The 21,845-nt window shown below is 38.3% G+C and overlaps 2 protein-coding genes across 8 annotated transcripts in view; one reads left to right on the top strand and one right to left on the bottom strand.

Moving 5' to 3' along the window:
* The window catches only part of INTS9 (integrator complex subunit 9), a 105,482-nt gene extending 91,753 nt beyond the window's left edge, over positions 1 to 13,729 (bottom strand). The window contains exon 1 of the mRNA XM_063085569.1: positions 13,640 to 13,729. Within this exon, the coding sequence (XP_062941639.1) occupies positions 13,640 to 13,648 (9 nt within the window). The 5' untranslated portion in view covers positions 13,649 to 13,729. The remainder of the gene's footprint in view (positions 1 to 13,639) is intronic.
* A 426-nt stretch (positions 13,730 to 14,155) lies between these two features.
* The window catches only part of HMBOX1 (homeobox containing 1), a 196,970-nt gene continuing 189,280 nt past the window's right edge, over positions 14,156 to 21,845 (top strand). For all 7 annotated transcript variants that reach the window (XM_063088037.1, XM_063088034.1, XM_063088036.1 and 4 more), the window contains exon 1: positions 14,156 to 14,420. The gene's annotated coding sequence lies outside the window, so the exon portion shown is untranslated. The remainder of the gene's footprint in view (positions 14,421 to 21,845) is intronic.

The raw sequence follows: 21,845 nt of genomic DNA, 5'->3' as shown, positions 1-21,845 counted from the left end.
TACTTTCTAGTGATGTGTCTATATTCGACCTGTCAATGTGACTGAGAATATTCTATGCATTATCAATTCTGGAGGAATGAGATGCCCTCCTCTCAACTCTTTCTCAATAAAGATGAATGAAAAAAAAAAAGATGAAATCACTGAATTTGGTGTTGTCCTTTTATCTCCTTTTTCATATCTGGACATTCTCATAGTATGATCTCAACTGATCCCACTGATTTTCAGTATGTCTTTCGCCTTCTCATGTATTTGTGAATTCTGTTACTGCTTACAAGATTCTCTGTAAAATGCTTACAAAAATCTTTTGTCCTAGGTAGGTAATTCTGACTTTGCATTTGCCTTGATGCATTTACTAACCTCTCTAATTCTTTTTGTTTTGATTATATGTCACTTTTCAAACTATATTCTGTAACTGCAACGAAGTCAATACTTTTTGATTTCACACTCTAAAAGTTTTTCTTAATTGTATAAAATAGTTCTTCTAACTCCTTTGCCCTAGATTTCAAAAAGGTTGAATTTAAAGGCTCCACATGTTTATAAAGTCTTAAACTTCCTTGAAACTTTTTCTGGAAAAACAAATAAACAAAAACCACTTTATTCTGTTACTGTCCAAACCAGTAAGTCTTGTAGAAAAGCTCACCACACTGTGGCTTCAATCTACCTTTCCAGCTTTCCCTCCCAATACATTTAGGAAGTTTGCCCCTGCCCCACTTATAATGACCTATTGTTCCAATCAAACGTAGAAATCTTTCAGATGTTATAACTGTATACAATGAAAAATGTTGATATACTAAAGTAATGAATTAGGAGGAATGTCAGTGGGCAGAAATGTGTCCATTTTTGTACATACTGCTACTGAGCACTACAAAGCAAAAATTACATAAAAACTGTACACACCTACTATTTGGGAAACAGAACATCTCACTTCTCCAAATCCTTTATACTTTAACTGTTACTCCTGCCTGAAAAAAAGATAACTCTCCGACATATTTGTCAATCAAAGTACTTTTCAAGGCCACTCATATTTTACTTCTCTAGGGAACTGTGGTTCTCCAGTTGGAATTCATCTTTTATAATCCTAACCTTACATAGGTCACTATTGCTTTTATCACAGTCTATCACCAAAACGACACACACTCAGTCACATATGTAGAGTACACACAGTATACTGAGTATACAGTTTGCTAAATAGTGAGTTACTGATAGGTAGGATGTATGTTTTACTCATCTTTAGTACATCACACAGCACTGAAGATGTTTTGTTCAAGATAGGCATTTAACAACATTCATTGAATTGTATAGCCAATACGGACTTTTGTTTTTGCTTCTCTCAGTTATAACTATCACATAGTTGTTTATCACTAGTGTCTTCCTATTGGATGTACATAGCTTGAATCAAACACAATTTAAAATAGGGTCGGCCTGTGGGTCACTTGGGAGAGCGTGGTGCTGACAACACCAAGTCAAGGGTTAAGATACCCTTACTGGTCAGCTTTTTATATATATATATGTAAATAGCAAATAAACAAACAAACAAACAAACAAACAAATAAAATAAAGATGTCACCTGGGGCTCTGAGCCCCTTTTTGTTTCTACAGAGTTTTTCTGGGGGTGTGCATGCGTGGTAATTATATTTATTTTAACAGACAGATTTGTTTATATTTCTTGGCTTTATCAGGCCTACATCTGAAGTACAGAGAAACTATTTTTGGCTGTTCTGTTTTCCAGGAAACCTTGCAGTTTTCTTTTAAGGTCACGGAGGTCTATGACTTCTATGAGTCTGCCATGTACCACCTAATGGGTTTAAGTTATAAAACCCATTGTTTACTCAAAAGCCTTGAAGTGGCTTACAAGATATAATTAACTGCCTAGGACAAACAACACACAAATAGATCTTACCCTTAGAAAATAACATATTGTTAGGCTAGGTAAAGGAATCTTAATTTACTAATGACTAGAAAATTTTGGAGCAAGAAAGCAGCTAGTTATACAGGGTGTAAATTAAAATATACAAAAATTTCAAGCTAAAAGTCATTATCACAGTGAGATGTTAAAGAAGCAGGTCCACTCACATCATAAATCTAATAGTCAGCTGATTAGCAACCTTAATTAAAAACAAATAAATAAAAGAAATATAACAAAGATGCTTACTACCACCACTCCTGTTTTAAACTATTCTGCATGTGTAAGCTACTGCAACTATACCATGGAAAGAAATAAAGTGTAAAAAATTTATCTGCAAAGTTATATACCTGAAAAACTCACAAGAATCAACTGGAAAAACTATTAAAAATTACAAAAGAAAAGATTCCAATTATAGTAAAAATAAGAAAAAGACAAAATACTTAGAAATAGATTTAACAGGAGAAATCCAAGATCTATATTAAGAAAAAGTTTTAAAATGCTACAAAAAGACATTAAGGAAGGGGCCGGGCTGTGGCTCACTCAGGAGAGTGTGGTGCTGATAACACCAAGAGGCCACGGGTTCGGATCCCATATAGGGATGGCCGGTTTGCTCACTGGGTGAGCGTGGTGCTGACAACACCAAGTCAAGGGTCAAGATCCCCTTACCGGTCATCTTTAAAAAAAAAAAAAAGACATTAAGGAAAAGGTTTAAATAAAGGAAAAGACATTTCTTATTCTTAGACTCAATGACATACTGAAAGAAATTGGTCAATTCTCTCCTTAAATTCTGTAAATTCAACCTGACCCCAATAAAAATATGAAAAGCATTTTATTGGAGACTAATAATTCTAAATTTATATGAAATTTAAAAGCTCAAATTTTATATGAAAAAATAAATGAGTGAGAGCATTGTGGAAAATTCTGAAGTGAAGAGCAATGAGCAGGGCCAAGTACTTTAGTGTATTTAAACACACTCTAAAGTTACATAACGTAATATAGTTTAGTACTGGAATATTAATAAATCAAGAGGAACAGAAGATAATTGGGAAGGAAATGGAAATACAAATGCATTTATAAATACATGAAAAGATTTTCCACATCTCACACATAATGAGAGAAAAGTCAAATTAAAATTATAATGATATGCCATTTTTTCATTTTTCAGTGAGAAAAAAAGTGAGCACTAGGGTATGTAACTGGCAACAATGTAATCTGATAAATCTCTATGGGCATATTTTGGCAATAAAACTAAATTAAAAATTCACATACCCTTTGAACCATCACTTTCATCACTAGAAAAGTATCCAACAGATAGACTTACCAAGATACTCACACAAAAAAAGATTATCTGTAAAACATGATTTGTACTTGCAAAAGACTAGAAACAACCTAATGTTAACCAATGTTAAGTTTGGTTAGATAAATTATGGTATATCTAACAACAGAACACTATACAACTGATTTTTTTACTAGCAAGAGAGTATATTTTTAAGATATATTGACACTAGTTCCATAAATCATATTTTAAATCAGCAACAAAAAACACACTCCAAATTTTAAGTTTAACAATGAATGATTGCGGGTGGTGGAACTATCTTCCAGGCTAATACCCACAATTCTAAACTCTCCCTTCAGGTGATGAAAATACAAAGTGTCTATTAGAAATATTTTTTAAAATATCTGAAAGGAATATTGAAAATATTTCATTGTGTATCTTGCTAAAAGCAGATTCTGATTCATTAGGTGTGGGTATGCAGTATTATAAAATGAGGCAGTTCTAGATACTGTTATGAAATTATCTATAAGATACATTTCTAACTTAAAAAATAAAAAGCAGTATGCCAAACCAATGTGGACGGTACTCAGTATTTATGTAAAAAATAGAAAAGGGATAAAAGTTATACACATGCATGGAAATCCATTGAATATTCCTGAAGGATACACAAGTAACTGATTACCTGAGATTGCTCCTGGGGAGGAGAACGAGAAGTGGGAGGAAATCATTTCACTTTTTAAAAAAAACCTGTTGTACAGTTTGCTTAAAACAAACAAACAAAAAAAATCAATGTGCATGTATTATGTAACTAAAAAAAATACAAAAAATTGCTCAACATCATTAACCATTAGGAAAATGCACATCAAAACTACCAGACAACTCTTCACCCCATTAGGATGGCTATTATTAAAAAAGAGGGCAACATAAGAACAACAACAACAAAAAAGAAAATGACAAGTCTTGGGAAGAACGTGGAGAAATCAGAACTCCTGTGCATTGCTGGTAGGAATATAAAATGGCACAGGTGCAGCCACTGTGGAAAACAGTATGTCAGTTCCACAAAAAGTTAAACATAGAATTACCATATGGTCCAGCAATTCCACTTCTGGGCTTATGCCCAAAAGAATTGAAAGAAAGTACTTAAACAGATATTTGTACACCCGTATTCAATAGCACATTATTCACGATAGCCAAAAGTTGGAAGCCATCCAAGTGTCCATCAACGGATGAACGGATAAGCAGAATGTGGTGTATCCATACAATGGAATATTACTCAGCCTTACAAAAGAAGAAAATTCTGACATATGCTACAAGAAGGATAAACCTTGAAGACATTATGCCAAACAAAATAGACAGTCACAAAAGGACAAGTATGATTAAACTCCTATGAAGTACCTAGAGTGGTAGAATTCATAGAGACAGAAAGTAGAATGGTGGTTGCCAGTGACAGGGGAGAGCAGGAAACAGGGAGTTAGTGTTTAATGAGTACAGTCCAGGAAGATGAAAACATCCTGGAGGTGGATGGCGATGGTTGCACAACAGTGTAAATGTACTTAATGCCACTGAACTATTCACTTAAAAATGGTTAAATGTAAATTTTACATTATGTATATTTTAACAGAATTTAAAAAGTAATGCACAAACAGAAAAGCTGAAAAGACCTACAGTAAGTAAAGAAATTAAATTAGGCAATTAAAAATCTTCTCACAAAGAAAAGCCCAGGTCCACATGGCTTTATTGATTAATTCTACCAAATGTTTAAAGAAGAAATAATCCTAATTCTTCACACTCTGCAGAATATAGAGGAGGGGGGAACATTTCCCTACTCATTTTTTGAGAACGATATTACCCTGGTACCAAAGCCAGACAATGATATCACAAGAAAACTATAGGCCAATATCCCTCATGAATATTCACGCAAAAATCCTCAACAGAATATTAGCAAACCAAATTGAACAACACATACAAATGATTATACACCATGATCAAGTGTGATTTATCCCAGGACTGCAAGACTAGTTTAACATTCAAAATTCAATTCAAGTAGTGCACCATATTAACATAAGGTCAAAAATCCTAAAATCATCTTGATAGATCAAGGGAAAGCATTTTACAAAATCCGAGAACTATTCATGATAAAAAAATACTTAACAAACTGGATAGAAAATATCCTCTAACTGATAAAGGGTATGTATGAAAAACCTACAGCACACATCATATTCAGTGTTTCCTAAGATCGGGAACAAATCCAGGATATCTGCTTGCACCACTTTTATTCAACATTGTAATGGAGGTTTTAGCCAGTGTAATCATACAACAAAAAGAAGTGAAAACAAGGAGAAATTAGGAATAAAACCTTAAGTCCACACAATCATAATAGCCAAAAAGTGGAAAGAATCCTAATGTCTATCACCCGGTGTAGGAATAAACAAAATGTGATGCACATCCATATAGTGGAATATTATTGAGTGATAAAAAGTAACAAACTACTGATACATCACACAACATGGCTGAACCTCAAAAACTTTATGACAAGTGAAAGTGAGACACAAAAAACAGCATACTGTATGAACTAACTGATATAAAATGACCAGAAAGGCACATCTACAGAGACAAAAAAAAAAAGCAGGTTAGTGATTGCCTCGGCCTAGAGGTAGTAATGGCAAAAGACTGCTAATTGGTACGAGGAATCTTTTTAGAATAATGAAAATGTTTTCTAAAACTGGATTGTAATGATTGTTGCACAACTCTGTAAATTTACTAGAAGTCATATTTACCCTTTAAGTACACAAATTTTATTTATTTTTATTAAGTACATGAATTTCATAGCATGCAAATTATACTTCAATAAAGCTGTTTAGACAATGTAAAAAAAGTAAACATTATAATAATAATATTCTTTACATTCTAAAACTACTGTTTTTTTACCCATATTTACACATGCTGGAAAAAAATACAGGAAGAAAGACTTATTAAACTAGAACATCTAAATATGCCTTCCTTTAATGGAATGGAAAATGTAGAAATACTACATTTAGGAAAAGAGAATCTGCTTAAGCCATAGATCTAAGAAACGGATTATGCACGTTATTTTATTATTCACCTCCCCCTACCACTTCATAAACTTGAGTAATGAAAAATAAACCACCGTAGGGGCAAAAAATGTATTAGTTTTATAATTCCTCTTAAAGAACTGCTTTCTTGAACACTATCTATCTGTGATTATCTATCTTTCAGACAGTTAAAGTTCATTCAGTTGTTCTTTCAATAAATTTAAATACTTTAGATCTTTAACACATTTCCTTCAGGTATATGGTCAATCAAGGGGCAATTTAAACTCTTTTTTTTTTTTTTTTGTCTTTTTCTGACCGGCACTAAGCCAGTGAGTGCACCGGTCATTCCTATATAGGATCTGAACCCGCGGCGGGAGCTTCGCCGCGCTCCCAGCGCAGCACTCTACCGAGTGCGCCACGGGCTCGGCCCTTTTTTTTTTTTTTTTCAGAGTAAAGTTCCCACCACACAGTTGCTGGTCTTGATCACTGACCATCTTGGGGCTTTCAAGCTGATTCCTTTCTCCCACAGTCTTATCTAAACCCCTTCATGTGTCTTCTGTTCCCACTCTTGCCTCTTCTCAGGATCTCGGCAAATGCTGGCATCTACCCCTTTCTTAGCCCTGCTTGATGTGTCAACTCCTGGCTTCAACTCCTGTTGCTTTGCTTTGCCCCCAACGGACTTGTCACCCCACTTCCCCTGGGTGACGGAGACACAAAGGATTACTCAAAGCCCATCTCTTCTGAGCAGTGAGAAGCCTCAAAGAGGTTAACTTCCCAGGCACCCTCCAGTGAGAGGCAGCCCTTCCTTGGGAAATTAACACCGAATTGGGGTTCTCTTCCTGCATTTATTTTCCAGACCAGGAAGTTACAGGAAGAGAACAAAGGTGGGGTTATACTTTAACAATATAGGCTGGTAACTTTCAGTGAAACAAGTCAGATGACATTCCAGTAAAGCAATTAAGTGGTCTTATCAACACAAGCTTGATCTTAGCAAACATTCCTTCATATAGCAATTTCTCAGTATCTTTACATAACAATCAGTAACTAGTCTGTCTTTGAGCCAGCAACCTGCTGTGCCACAATTCTTATCTTGCAACAGAGACTTATAGCCTGAGGGAAATTTCCAGTCCTCTGCAAAGTCAATACTTGAAACTGGAAGGCTTTGGAAAACCAGGCCCTGTGAAGTACATATGCCTTTTAGTATATTCCACAACCTCCCTCCAGTGTCCCTTTGCTGGGGGGTGTGGGTATCTCCTCTGCTGTTTCCCCAAACTTGCTCAGCTGCCTCTCCAATCTGCTTGAGCTCACAACACTGTCAACTTAATTCCTATATCCATGTATCAGCATTTCCAAAGCAGTACCATAGACCTTGTATAAAATTCCACATTTTTGGAATTTGGAATATTTCCACATTCTTGTAATGTGGAAAAATTACACATTTTTATCGTATGAAATTTGCTCTCCTTTCTGGTACATCTTCCCATACCCATAATCACTACTGTAGGGACATTTTACTAAATATGGCTGAAGTCCAGAGGAGATGGAGAGGGTGTGAGGATAGACGACAGAAAATACATTAGTAAAACAAATAGTGAGAGCAAAGAAACAGCATCACTGGCAAGGGTGCGCAAAATGTACTAGTGGAAAACTAGTGGGCTTGGCCTTATCAGTTAAAATTTTAAGAAGGCATATTGTTGGATACAATTAAATACATTTTTGACTATTACATTACAAAAATACTTGAGCCAGTGCCCAACAATATCTCTACATCAGGACCCTCACTGTATTATGGTTTGAATTGTACAGGAAGCCCACCAGCCTTTGCATTCCATAAAGGCAGGGCATCGATCTCTTTGGTTTACTGCAATATACCCCATATCCTGAGCAATGCCTAGCACAGGGAGGTGTTCAGGAAGATCTGTTGAGTGAATAAATGAACGATGATGGAAATCTAAGGGACCTCTGTTTGTGTTTAGCAAGCCAGGAAGGAGTTTTCCGATTATGAATGGCTAGGTTTTACTCAGTCTGGTGGTCATCCTGCACCCTCAGCCCTTGCGGCCTGTTTGTCAAATGTACATTGCTGATCATCAGAGCAAACAGCAGAGGAATGTGAGTACTCAGAGCAAACCAGTCACAAAACAAATGTGCCACTGCTGTCAGAGCAAGAGTAATGCTGTCAGGCTTGTATCAGTAGAACAGCACTCTGGCTTTGCTGACTAGTCACAAGTAAGATTTTTTTTCTCAATTCAATCACTTTTACTGAAAAAAATCTGTCATCATATACTTTTTTTTGCCTTCGTAGGTATAAGATTAAATCTTCGGAGTAACAATCTAGGAGTCTGAAATGCTCAGGAGTAAGACATTCAATTTTATCACAGAGCACTACTGAACAAGGTACATAAGTTGGTCTTACGTTACACAGTTTTTCAGAGTTTGAGGAAATCACGAAAGGAGAAAAACCTATCACATGAGATTGTGATGAAATATGACCCCTCAAAAGCTTGAAATGACATTACATCATAAAGACACATGAGGGCACTCTAATCAACCAGCAAAGAGAAACCCAGAAAAGAGTGAAATCAGGCTGACATTTTAACAATTGTACTGCAATAATCAAGCACTGGTAAAATATTGAATACTTGTAATTTATAGCAAGAGACTTTCTGTTCTTGATCCACATTCTAGGAAGCCAAAAGGATATTGCAACTACAGAAAATGAAGAGAAAGAATCTAACACTCTCATATCCAGAGTGAGGATTAACCACACGCCTTTCTGACGATTTGTGAAATCGACTGTTGGGGCAGGATTTGCCCCTTTCAAGCAAAGATCTACATACTCTACAATTGCACTTGGTGTTTTACTTGTCTTCCACTGGGAGCAGTCCATGAATTCATTTCTTTGCTCCATCTGCTTTCCCAGGAGAAATGACAAGTTAAAAGTTTGAGCCAATAGAAATGAAACAGCATTTTGTACAAGGTAGCAGAGACCATGGAAGAATATATTTCACGGCCCTCTCAAACTTTACATTTGTATAATTTCCTCCACCAAAGTCAGTAAGTGTAGTATAATAAGCATTTCAATGACCTTTCTTTCAGACCTTTCACAAAAGAGCAACAATAACTGCAGAGAGCCATGGATTATCAGGCAATCGGATTCATTCACAAAGGATTATCATTAATCTTAAAGTCACATTCAAATTTGTGTCTCAGCAAAATTACAAATAATTCCATGTCATAGATCTTTGGGGTCAAATGTAAAAGTTAAAACGGAAAGTATCAAAACTTTGAAAGCCAAGGGTATACTGTGGTTGCATAATAAATCTCTGTTGACTGAATACGCTAGAAGATTCTCTTCATCTCTGTAACCATCTATAGGAAGCAATATGCATGCTGCATTCTTGAACTGCTTCTATTTCATTTGCTTTAATCTTCATCTATTTGAATGACTAGATTCCTGGCCATGATGTTTTAAACTCAATTACTGTCGATGTACTCAGTATTTTTTGTTCCATGGTCTTTTATTAAGGACACTGGTGAATTCTAGTTTCTATTCTTAGCTGAATTGGCCGTCAGGGTGTACGCAATTAGGCTCAATCTATACTAAACATGCTCTAAAATGTGCTAATGTAGAAGATACTTTTCTAATCTTCCTGTTTTTCTAAAATGTGCTAATGTAGAAGATACTTTTCTAATCTTCCTGTTTTTCTAAAATGATCTAGTTGATTGAAAATGCCAATGAATTTTCTTAAGTTAAATAAAGCTGCCTGAATACTGCATAATATTATAAATATAAGGGCGTTCATAAGAATCCTTTGAGTTGGTATCTCTCTAAGGAGGAGATATCCAAGAATTATTACAATGACACCACTGTCTTCGCGCGCGCGTGTGTGTGTGAGAAAAGCCACCAAGAGAGTGATGCGCAAAGTTGGAGAGCTATAAATGGTATCACAGAACTAGATTTTAAAAATAATAAAAAGACCATCTTTGGCACTCAATTCGTATGCTCTGACATGTGGTCCTTTTAGATTATCAAGGAAGTTTCCAAACTTTAATATTTACCATTAACCTTTTAAAGATCCTAACTGAATGAAGCTCTCACTTCAAGCAAGTTTTAAAAACAGCCTTCAACAAAATTTCTCTCAGTACGTACTCTACCTTCCTTCTTTTTCTTCCTTTCTTTTTTCCCCTTACCTTCCCTTCTTTTAAAAGGTGACTTGGCACTGTGCAGGGTGCTAGAGCCCTTGCCTTCATTAAGTGATAGACTCGGCTAAGGGATACTCAGCTTCAGATCTTGGTTTTATCACTTTTAATCTGTGTAACTTTGAGCCACTTGCTTCACCTCCCCATGGCTCATATTTTTTTTCTGTAAAATGGGAATACGATCACCTAGGTCAAAGGACTGAATGGGACACTATATAGCAAGTACCTAGGACACTGCCTGGTACACAGCAATTGCTCTATAAAAGGTAGCAATTATTCTTTTACTCCAATGGTTACTGCTTACTGTTATTAACTTCGGCCTTTAATCTTATCTCAACAGTATTTGTAGACCTTGATAATCCTTCAGAAGTTATTTATTCATCTACCATTCAGTGGATCACACTATGTGTCAGGCTCTTGGAATATATATAGTCTACATGAGGGAGGACAGACACAAACCAATAATTACAAGAGCTACAAACAGGAAGTGTGCAAAGGAAGCACATAACCTGGGTACCTAACTCAAGGAAACCCTGAAGAAGTGCTATGTAAACAGAGACCTGAAATATATGAAGTTAGCCAGACAAAAAAGGGTATGGCAGGCAATGGAACATATTTAAAGTCCCAGAGGCAAAAGAGAGCAGGATGAGTTCAAGAACTAGAAAATATCCCATATAATGGTAACAAAGAGAGCAAGAGAGAAGAGGGCTACGTACCTAATACCAGCCTGGAGACTAGGCAGGGCAATACTCTTAAGGGCCAGGTTAATCAAGTGAAGAATTATAAGACTTATGGTCAGTCATCTCAGTTGATTAATGCGTGGTGCTGATAACACCAAGGTCCAGGGTTTGATCCCTGTACTGGCTAGCCACCAAAAAACACCAAAACCAAACCAAACAAACAACCCCCCCCCCAAAACAAAACAAAACGAATTATAATAAGGACAAAAGAAGCTACTTGAGGGGTTTTTTATGGAACTCTACCTCTTAAAACAACTTCTGGGATGCAGAGTAGAAAACCAATTACCACTGGGTCTTAATGGATTCCAAGTGTCAAGCGAAAAGAGCCCATGCAAAGGCAGTATTGGAGAGAAACAGACCCATTCCAGAAGCCTTCATTCAGAAAGTAGAATCAACATGATGTGGTCATAGCTCATGCATGGGAAGGGTACTTTCAAAAGTCATAATCTCAAAAACAGAATGTGCTCCATAAAATGTATTTCTATGAGTGCTTCATGATACAAATTTAAAACACAACCTACCACATACTACTGAAGCAGTACGCAAAAGTTAAAAATTTTAGGCCATGGGAAGATTTATTCCAACCTTGGGGGAGACAGGACACACAAGTTTAACTTACTGAGCAACAATGCTCTTGAAACCACTTTGGTATGTTGATAGGAATTCTGCATTACAGATCATCTATCTATCAACTACCAAAGCAATTTTAGTAGTTAATACAAGGTTTGAAAGTAAAGAGAGAGGGAGTATCAATAGAACACTTCCTTTACCTGAGGCATCTTTTGGATTTTACAAAAAAAAAAAAAAAAAAAATTCTATTTTTTTCCCTTCCATGCTTTCACATCTTTAAATAAATTTAGCACGAGCAAACCAAAGTATATGTAAAGTAAACCATGGCTCCCTGTTACCCTCACAAATGAGCTGTTATGGAAAAAACTGTTTCACATCTCCCTGCTGCCTTTTTTTTTTTTTTTTTTTTTGGTGGTTGACCAGTATAGGAATCTAAAACCTTGAGCCTGGTGTTATCAACACATTCTCTAACCAACTGAACTAACCAACCAGCCCTTTCCCTGCTTTCTTAAACCAAGTACACCAAACATGATTGATCCTTTATTGAGGACAGAGGATCTCTGTTCTAACCATTAAGTTGCCAAGCTCTTTTGCTAACTATAAGCTGAATCCTCTTCATGTAAGGTCCTGGCCGACTTATCCTTCTTATCAGTTCAAGAATCACCTTTCCAGGAAGCTGTCCTGACCTCCCCAATCATCTGTCCTCATAGTTCCCAAAATCCTAAACATGCCTTTATTTTACCATGAACACAGTGGATTACAATTTTGTTTCACTTTTTAATCATCTTCAGGTTACATGCTTCTAATTTAGGGCAAGGGCTGGGACATTCAATTCTGCATTCTTAAGTGTTTAACAAACTGAGCCTGAGGCAAACTGATATTCTCAAGATTACTGACCTGGACCCTTCTCCTTACATAAGCAGCTTTAAATAGAGACAGTTTTGGAATCGAATCTACTTTTAATATTTTCTCTGACTTTTCAGAAAACAGCCGACACTTTGCAGAGTGTATGTCAGACGGCATGGTAATTATTAAATGGGGGGTGGTGGGTTGTGTGCTTTGAAAAAGCATATGCAAATAAGCACATAAAAAGAAAAAAGCAAATACATTTTTGTTTCTGTGTAAAATTTATTGAAAGTAAAGCTTGACAATAACTTGACTGCAGCAACATGGACTTTAAGAAGTTGAGAAACACCATTTCACACCTGCTCTTCTGGTCTCCTAATTATGCTACTCCTAATTCAATAAGTAGGAATAAACTAACTTGTTAGATCTGTGTGTACAATGAGAGTGAAATGGATCAAAACAAAGGCCTGAGAAGCTTTCCTGGAAGCCAAGTATTTGAACGTTGTGATGCAAAGACTTCACCAGGTATACGGGCAGGCTCCACCTGGCCTCGGCTCACGCAGTCACCAGAGCCCTAGACCGAACGCCTTGACACTTCCTCTCCGCCCACCCAAATCCTCCAAGAGCTCACCCTGACCTCGTCCTTCTCTCAATTCCAAGGAGTCTCTAACAGGAAATTTAATCCATGATTACGTTCCGCCCGATATTCTGCTCGTATCTAACCGAAGTCTTCTCAACCGAGCGGCGAGAGGCTGTTTCAACCTGTGACGACACTCACGTGGGAGCTGAGAAACACGGCGAGGAAACGTGACAGGTCAACCTCCAGTGTGAGCAGAGCGGCCCGCCCGGGAGTGAACGAAGTCTCCGGGCAGCTGTGCGAGGAGGTGGGGGCAGGAGACGGGACCCACACCTGCTCCCACCTCCTCAGCCACCGAGGGCGGCTTTCCTCAGTCCACCCCCCGTCCCGTACCCTGCCCAACGTGCAAACGACGAAGTCCAAAAGGATATAGCATCACATCTGCCCTCTGACCCAGGAGCGGACACTCACCAGTTTCATACCGGACTTCTGGCTGTTCGACGTTGGTCCCTCGGCCCCTCAGACCCAGGAAGCGTCTTCTGGGGCGGTTTCCGCCGCCGGCCGCCGCGAGCATCGCGGGACTTGCAGTCTTTCGTCCCTTCCCGGGGCATCAAGGGAAATGTAGTCTTCCCTCCAGGCATCATGGGAGCTGTGGTCTTCTTTCCTTTTCCTCTTTCCTCGCCTTCAGTCGGCTCAAATTCATCCCCGCCGCCAATTCATCCTTGCTCTCCACCCCAGCATGATATCATGTCCCCCATTTGGGCCTGTGACCCACGGTGTTCTGGGATATGTAGTCCCGACGGCACCGGCTCCCCTCCCCCCCCGTGTGAAGACGGGTGAGCGCGAAGCACGCCGGGAGTTGTAGTTCTCTGGGGGGGGCCTTCAGACGCCGTCCCCGACCCTTTACTCAGGGGAGGCGGGAACTACAACTCCCAGGGATGCCTGGCGGCAGCAGGTGGGAGCAGGGCTGTTGATATCAATATGGCGGTTGTCAGCCAGACAAAGACAGTCAGTCTGATGTGATTGAGACAAGGGAGGTTTTCAGGGGGAGACTGGGAGATAGGGGACTCCCCTCCCCCTTCTCCTCTTCCTGCGCCGGCCTCAATCCCTCCCCAGTCCCCTCCCGGCGGGCGCCCCGCGCGGAAGACACCCCTCCCCCTCCCGCTTTCCCTCCTCCCTACCTCAGCCGTTCGCACTGGGACGTTGGGGAGGGGGCTGTGCCGGGCGGAGAGAACTCAGCCAGGATTCGGAGGTGAGTCGAGTGGGTTTGAAGCCGGACTTCCTCAAGTCTCGTTCCTCACTTCTTTTTCTTCACTTTAAAATAATGTTTTTGGGGGCGGGGGAGGATTTGAGGGTGAAAGTGAGCGGGCGCCGAGGGTGGGTCTCTTCAAGCGTCCCGACTGAGAGGAGGCAGGAGGCAGGGGGCTTCCGAAGGGGTGACCCGAGCGCGGGGTGTGGGTGGGGCAGTTTGTGGGGGCGGTGACTGAAAGGCGTCGACTGCTCCCCAACTTTTGTCCCCTGGCTTCCTCCACTGGGGGCGGAGGGTTTGAAGGCTGGAGGTGGGGTCTCCCGCTTGGAGTTTGGGACGCTGAGGGAGCGATTTTGTGGTTCGTGGGTTTGTTCGGGGTGGGTGTGTGCGAAGCGGGGTGACGTGTCCTTGTGTGCCGTGCTCGTCTCCAGGCAGCGTCTGCCGATAGGAAGTTAGGGAGCTGGAGTCCAGCTCTGTCGGGGCCTGGCCGGGGAGGCGCGTGGGGTCCGGTGCCGGACGTTGGGGCAGGCGACGTGGTGCGAGGTGGCGGGGCCGCGCCGCTCCTTGTGTGTTTCGTCGCCCGCTCCCACTCCGCCCCCGCCTCCGTCCCCTCCCCTGCACGAATCCCCACCTCGAACTCCGGGCCGGAGAACTGCATGGGGTGATGGGGTGTGGAGGTGGGTTTTTGCATCCCGAAGTCTGCGGGGAGGTGGGAAAGGAAAAGTGCTTCCTGATATTTTATTCCGGAACCGTGTTTTGGTGACACTGTTGGGGCTACTTGGAAAGGAGTCCTCCGCCCACCCTCGCCCCGAAACGGCAGGTAGAGGTGTTTGGTCGTCTCGTGCTAGCAGATCGGTGATAACTTAAGATTCGGGTCGTGCAATGAGTGGGGGTCGGAAGTGAAGGGTTGAGTCCGCGTTGCGTGGGTCTGCTGGAGAAACAGGATGTCGTGTATCTCGAGATAGGGAGACTTATTTTCGTAGTAGGAAAAACTGTTGGAAATGATTTGCGGGGTGGGGGTGGGGGGTTCGTTGAAAGGCGCTGCTTGTATTTTTCTTGTACTCCACCCTGTTCTGTCTGGCATTTGCCTGAAAGCTGGTATGAAGAGTGGGGAAGCGTTGGGTGAGTGAAGGGAAGAATGCAGTTGGCATTAAAGTTGGCACTGTGAGAGTTGAATGGTATAGTGATGGCTGCTCTTATTTACTCTGAAGCTTTAAAAAAAGCCTTATGTATCATATAGGGTAGAGTGACTAGTTCAAAACCTCTGCCTTCCCTCTTGCTTCTTCCCTCTCTCCTCTCCCTCCTTCCCTTCCTTTCCTCCCTCCCTTCTTCCCTTTCCTTCCTTCCTTCCTTAGTATAGTACAACATTGCTCTTCCTGACGGGCATAATACCTCCTGTGCCTTTTTATTTAGTTTGTGCTAATATGGTTGTGCTTTTTGTAGTTTTACTATGAAATGCATGAGTACATGGAAAGGATCTGCATTTGTTTTTATTTTACATTTATGACTCAGGTAATTTTCACATCAGGATTATAGTACTTTGCATTAAACTTATTTTAAAATTGCACAACTAAGTTGCTAGATCTAGTTGAACTGTATTTACAAGTCCAGTTGGAAAATTTGAAGTGATTTTTTCTCAATTTTCAATTAGTTAAAAAGGGAAGAGAATTGCAGCATCTCTTGTTTCTCACAGTCTTTAATATTTAATAACATTACACCAGGAGAACTTAAGACCATGTATTTTGTACTTCCTTCAATCTAAAATATAAGTTCTTCAAAAACCCTTCTTCTGTGACAGCTTTTTGGTGTAGTGGATGTTTAACTAAAGGAATTGGCGTAATTTCTATTTAGACTGTTGAGAATTTATTGTTTTTACATGTTTGGCCCCAGACTTATCAATTCTTCAATCTGCCACCTATCAGTAAGGGACCTTTAGATTCCATAAAAATGGAAAGTCGCATAGATACAGTATATAATTTTATGTCATGTTTTATAACCTTTGATGTGAAGTTTCTGCTGTTGGTCATTCACAGAGATAAGGAGATTGTAAGGGTCAGGTAGCCTATATATTTAGATTGACCTGAATAGAAAAAAATTGTTCTTCTAAATCTCAAATTTAGAATACAGAATATATGTTGATTCAAAGCTGATCCTTTAGTTTTGCTATAGATCAGGATTTCTAGAATTGTTTTAAGATTGTGTCTTAACCTGCAACATTACTTTACAAAAACTAGAGAAAAATCCTGTGTAACGACAGAATAGAGTGTTTCATTTTGTTTTTCTGAAATATATTCTGATAGTCATAGAGTTTTAAAATGTTTAATAATTATTTTAGAGATAGAAAACTGGACTTTTTGTTAAGAGTTGGAAAAATAAGAGTATTTTCTCTTCCACCCACCCTTACCTCAAATTTCTTTTTGTTTATTTTCATTTGTGGAAATGCAAAGTTGTTTACTAGGAAAAGTGTTCATTAAACTTTTTCTGACTAGCAGTGGGGTCAAAATCATTACACGTAAACCAAATATATTCCTTGTGTTCACTGGAGTGATTCTGTTGCATTTTAAGCACCCGATATTAAAATGATGTAAAGCCTCTACTGCAGGTTAAAGCATAAAACATTGTCAGCATGTGGAAGTCATATGATTTGCGAAAAAAGTAGAAAATCAGGGCATTGGTGTCTGTCCAGCTTGAAATTTCATCCTGTAACTGTGAAAGACATATTTGTTTTAATTTGATTGCTTCTAAAAATGTTGCCTATATTATGAGAAATTGAAAATCCAAGCTGTTTTTAACCAATCTGTTGCTAGTTGAGTGTACTGCATACAGTGAACACTATTTGTGAAAAGGAGTCTTTACCTTTACGTTGAATACCTTCACTGAAGCTTCATTTTCACTGCTGTGGGAACAGATTTCAGTCTTCTAGCCCAAATCCTTAGTTAAAGCATTACTAATAAAAACTTAATAGCTCAATATTTGTAAGTTATAAAAACACATTGCAACAAATCTCTCATTGTTTAATCATTAAAAATATAGAACTTGGGCTGGCCGGTTAGCTCAGTTGGTTGGAGCACAGCCTTATAACACCAAGGTCATGGGTTCATATCTCCATACTGGCCAGCCGCCAAAAAAAAAAAAAAGTAACCAGTTCATGGCACTTTTTGTGGTGATGTTGATTGGAATTGCATTGCTTGTCTCAGTAGATGTTGAATACATTTGGAATATTCGTTTAATTTGTTCATTTTGAGTCTTGTGTGTTATATTTACTCCATCCCACTTTTAATGTCTTAGGCAGCTACTGTGTTTCCTGGAAAAGCATGTTTGCTTTTTCTGTTCATTTCATTGCAGCTCTTCTGTTCTTTTTGTATGCAGCTCTTTAGACTTGAATTATTTCTCTTGGGAATTAGAAATTTATCCTGGAATGTTATTTTTCATAAATGAAAGTTGATGTGCCACTCAACTTTTAAAAAACATCAACATTTATAGATAAACTTAAAAATGTTCAGGGAGAATGTGTAAGTTTTGTTTGCTTTACAAACCTGCCTTATTTAATTTTTTGACTTTCAGAATTAATTTTAAGGCTGGCCGGTTAGCTCAGTTGGTTAGAACATGGTGTTTTAACACCAAGGTCAGGGGTTCAGATCCCAATACTGGCCAGCCACCAAAAAAAAAAAAAAAAGAAAGAAAGAAAGAAAAATTAATTTTATAGCTCACTTTGTTATTCTGTAGCAAGATTTTTCTAACTGTAAGCCTTTACTTCTTAATTAAGTAGAACTTTAATTTATAAAAAAATTGTTTTGAGTGGAAAGCACAGCTTGTCTAGAGTGTCATCTATGTCATCTATTTACATCCACACATGCACTCACATGTATATAAACACGTTTATGTTTGTTTATATATGAAGTTGGTATATCTTTTAGACATGCAGCCCATAAAGAATCTGGGCCACAAACAGCAGGAGCCTTTGAACACTGTCTCAACTTAGGAACCAAAGAGTAACCCTTCACCACAAGCTGTCCACATTATAGAAGCTATGGAGATTTTCAGTATCATTCTAAACCATTATTTTAACAGTTTCTGCCAAAATGGAGCTCTCTCAAAATAGTGTTAGGTAATATGTGAGTTAGATTCCTAGATGCAGCTATCCCCCAGATGGATCTTATTGGACTTAAGGGCCCATCATAGGTGCAGAGTAAAGATTTTTCTGAATAATTATTTGATGGAAAACTTTTAGTTAGAGTCTATTTGAACATAATCCAGTGCTTGAGATAACTTGTTTTCCTTGACCTTAGATGAAACAGTTGGAAATTTACTATAACAGTGTCTTGGACACTTTCCAAGAGCTTTTAGTTACTGGAAGTCCCTGGCTTTTGCATAGTTTTACCCTCACGGTGGTTAATAAAGTTGAAGTTACAGTAAGTTTTTCCAATGGTTATTATAGTGTTAATGCAGTATTTTACAGATCCTTAGGCAATAAGGATAGTGTTGTTTTTGTTTTGCTTTGTTTTTTAAATATTTGCAAACAACAGAAAAGGTAACAATAGTCTGCTTTTAATGCTGAAGTAATCACTTATTTTAAGTTTTTTGACTCTTAGAACAGTTGGCACTGGACTTCTTCCTTTTAAGTGATAAAATGATTCTAATCCATTTGCAGGGCATTTAGTTTTTACTTAAATGTAGAGGCTGATTACGATAAAAATGTTCACTAAATTCCACATACTGGCTATATTCTCTGTAGCTTCTTTGTTCGTCTGATGTCCGGTGATGGTCTACCTGTGCTGTATCGAAAACACTATAACTCTCATCACCATATACGTATTAAACATTTAGTGTGGAGTTGCCAAGCGGCAGTAACCTTAATATATATAGTCACAATTTTTATAGAGGGAAAGTCAAATGCTTTGACTACTACTGAAATAAGGATGGCTTAATACTGAACCTATCTATCTGCTTTAAGACTGATAAGGTACAGCAATAGAATTGTTAAAATGTGAAACTGTTTGCTTGGGCCTAGTCAATCAAGCCTGGGAATCATCCTCAATCCCATTCAATCATTAAGTTATGTTGATTTTGCATTCTTTGTATATATTCATTTTTTCTCATTCTGTTCCTATTCCCTTTATTCAGGCCTTCATCATTTCTGGCTTACTACATCAGTCTCTTAACTAATCTTCTTACTTTTGGTTTTTTTCATTAGTCATTCTACACTCCTACATGAGAGATCTTGCCAAAATAAAGTGCGAATTTTTTTTTTTTTTTTCAAGATTACCGGTAAGGGGATCTTAACCCTTGACTTGGTGTTGTCAGCACCACCCTCTCCCAAGTGAGCCACCGGCCGGCCCTTAAAGTGTGAATTTGATTGTCAGCCATACTTTGCCTGTAATCTTTTAGTCGCTCCCCAGCCTTTCAGATAAATTCAAACTTTTTAGAGTCATGCCACCTGTGTCCAAATCCTGGCTCTGCCATTTACTAGCTATGTGATATTGGACAAATCATTTAAAGTGTCTGCACCTCAATTTCCTCATTTATAGACTGGGCATAAAAATAGTAGCTACGTCATAGGTTTATTGTGAGCCCTAAGAATGCTGTTAAGTCCTTAGAATGGTTTTGGCATATCATATTATAGATTCACAAGAAGTTGCAAAAATAGTAGAGAGGGCATTCTACCTGGGCATTCCTAGTTTCCCTGTTGGGTACATCTTACATAACTTTAGTATAGTGTTAAAACCAGGAAATTGACACTAGTACAATGTGTGTGTATAGTTCTATGCCATTTTATCATGTGTGTAGAGTATGTAACCACCACCAAAATCAAGACACATAACTATTCCGTCACCACAAAGATTGAATAATTCCTCTCTTCTTCATAAATTGTTTTGTCAGTATAACTAAGGAGAAAGATACCAATTGGAGAAGTAATTTTACTCTTTTGCCTTATGTAGTATTTCAGAAGTTATTTTGGCACATCTTGAAAATTATTATTAAAAAGTCCAAATTAAATTTTCTTGTTATGGGAATTTAAATATTGGCAAGCTTTGTTTAAATGAAGAATTATAATGTTAGTACCCATTAAATTTTTCTAGTAAAAGTTAACAATAACATCGAAAATTTCTGCAAATAAAATATGTAAGATTTAATTAAATTCAAGGCTTAAGTGATACATTTCTTGCAGGAAATATATTAGAGAGGAAATATATTAGAATCTGTATCAGATGACCAAAATTATAGCTATTCTGACATTAGTTTGGTCTTTGACAGTGTTAATGCACACATGTCAGATTAATTATGAGCTCATGTTATTTTTTTTTTTTTTTTGGACTTCTTGCAAGGGAACTAACTTCAAAGAAAGTCAGTTCAAAGGTTGTTTTCAGAGAAAGCATCTCTATAGGAAAAAAAGGGGTACTCTAGATACTACTATTGTTAGTTAAGCACAAGAAAAGACCATCAAGTTAAAGGCTAATTGCAGGGCTGGTTATACTTTCTTGCTCTTTTATCAAACTGTGTGAGTTATAAAGCTTATCTTCAGAGATGAGGCTGTTAATCTAATATACTACCAATTATTATAGACAACAACAAGGGTCTGTTTTAAATAGGCTAACAAAATATTTTCAGATAGAGTAACAGAAAAGATAGAACATGTGATCTTTGTCTTTTCTGGTTTGAGACAATTTTTTATTTATCAACACTGTAATAATTTGCTTTGGAAGAAAGACCAGTTAAATTTTAATTTATTTCATTGGCAAGAATATAATAAATATTGATGGTGCTTCCTGATAAGTCAAATTCATATTTACGGTGCTTTTTAGCTACCTGTGATTTCAGTTGCTTCCTGGTACAGTTTTTTTTTCTCTTCAGATTTATGTTTCCAGCTTTTTATTTGTCTTGGTGTACATTCTAAAAATGATGCTTTCTAACAGATCACTTCAAGGAGATCAGCTTCAAGAAGAGCCTATTCTAAGGATCCATTTGTTTTGGGTTGTTGAAGAATAGCTAGACCTTGTGTGAATGGGAGAATTGTTAGGAACCTGAGAAGCTAGTCTCTCTGCCTCGCCTTCTGGAGAGCTGTGGTTTCTTGTCTCAGCTTCTCTTTCCACGTCTGCTTCATCTGCCTTTCTCACTTCTCCCTTCCACTTCTATTTGCCTTGCCCTAGTTTTCCATAGTTTCTGCTTCCCCATAACTTTCACTTGTAGGTGGATTTGGTTTGTCATAGTGCTGACCTGAACTGTTTTTTCAGCTGAAGCTTATCTGTTAGTGGTGACAGTATGTTTCTTTTAGTTTAGTTGGTGAGAGAGAAATCTGAATGACCATGAGTTAGATGTTATATGTCTATCCCGTTCCATGACCTTGGCAGGAAGAGGGGGTCGTGGTATAAGGCTAGTGCTTTTGGGTGCTATATTTGAGGAGGGTTCTTTTGTAGGTATTGAATGGGA

Source organism: Cynocephalus volans, chromosome 2 (assembly GCF_027409185.1).
Source record: "Cynocephalus volans isolate mCynVol1 chromosome 2, mCynVol1.pri, whole genome shotgun sequence".
NCBI lineage: Eukaryota > Metazoa > Chordata > Mammalia > Dermoptera > Cynocephalidae > Cynocephalus > Cynocephalus volans.
This window is presented reverse-complemented; position numbering and strand designations above follow the sequence as displayed.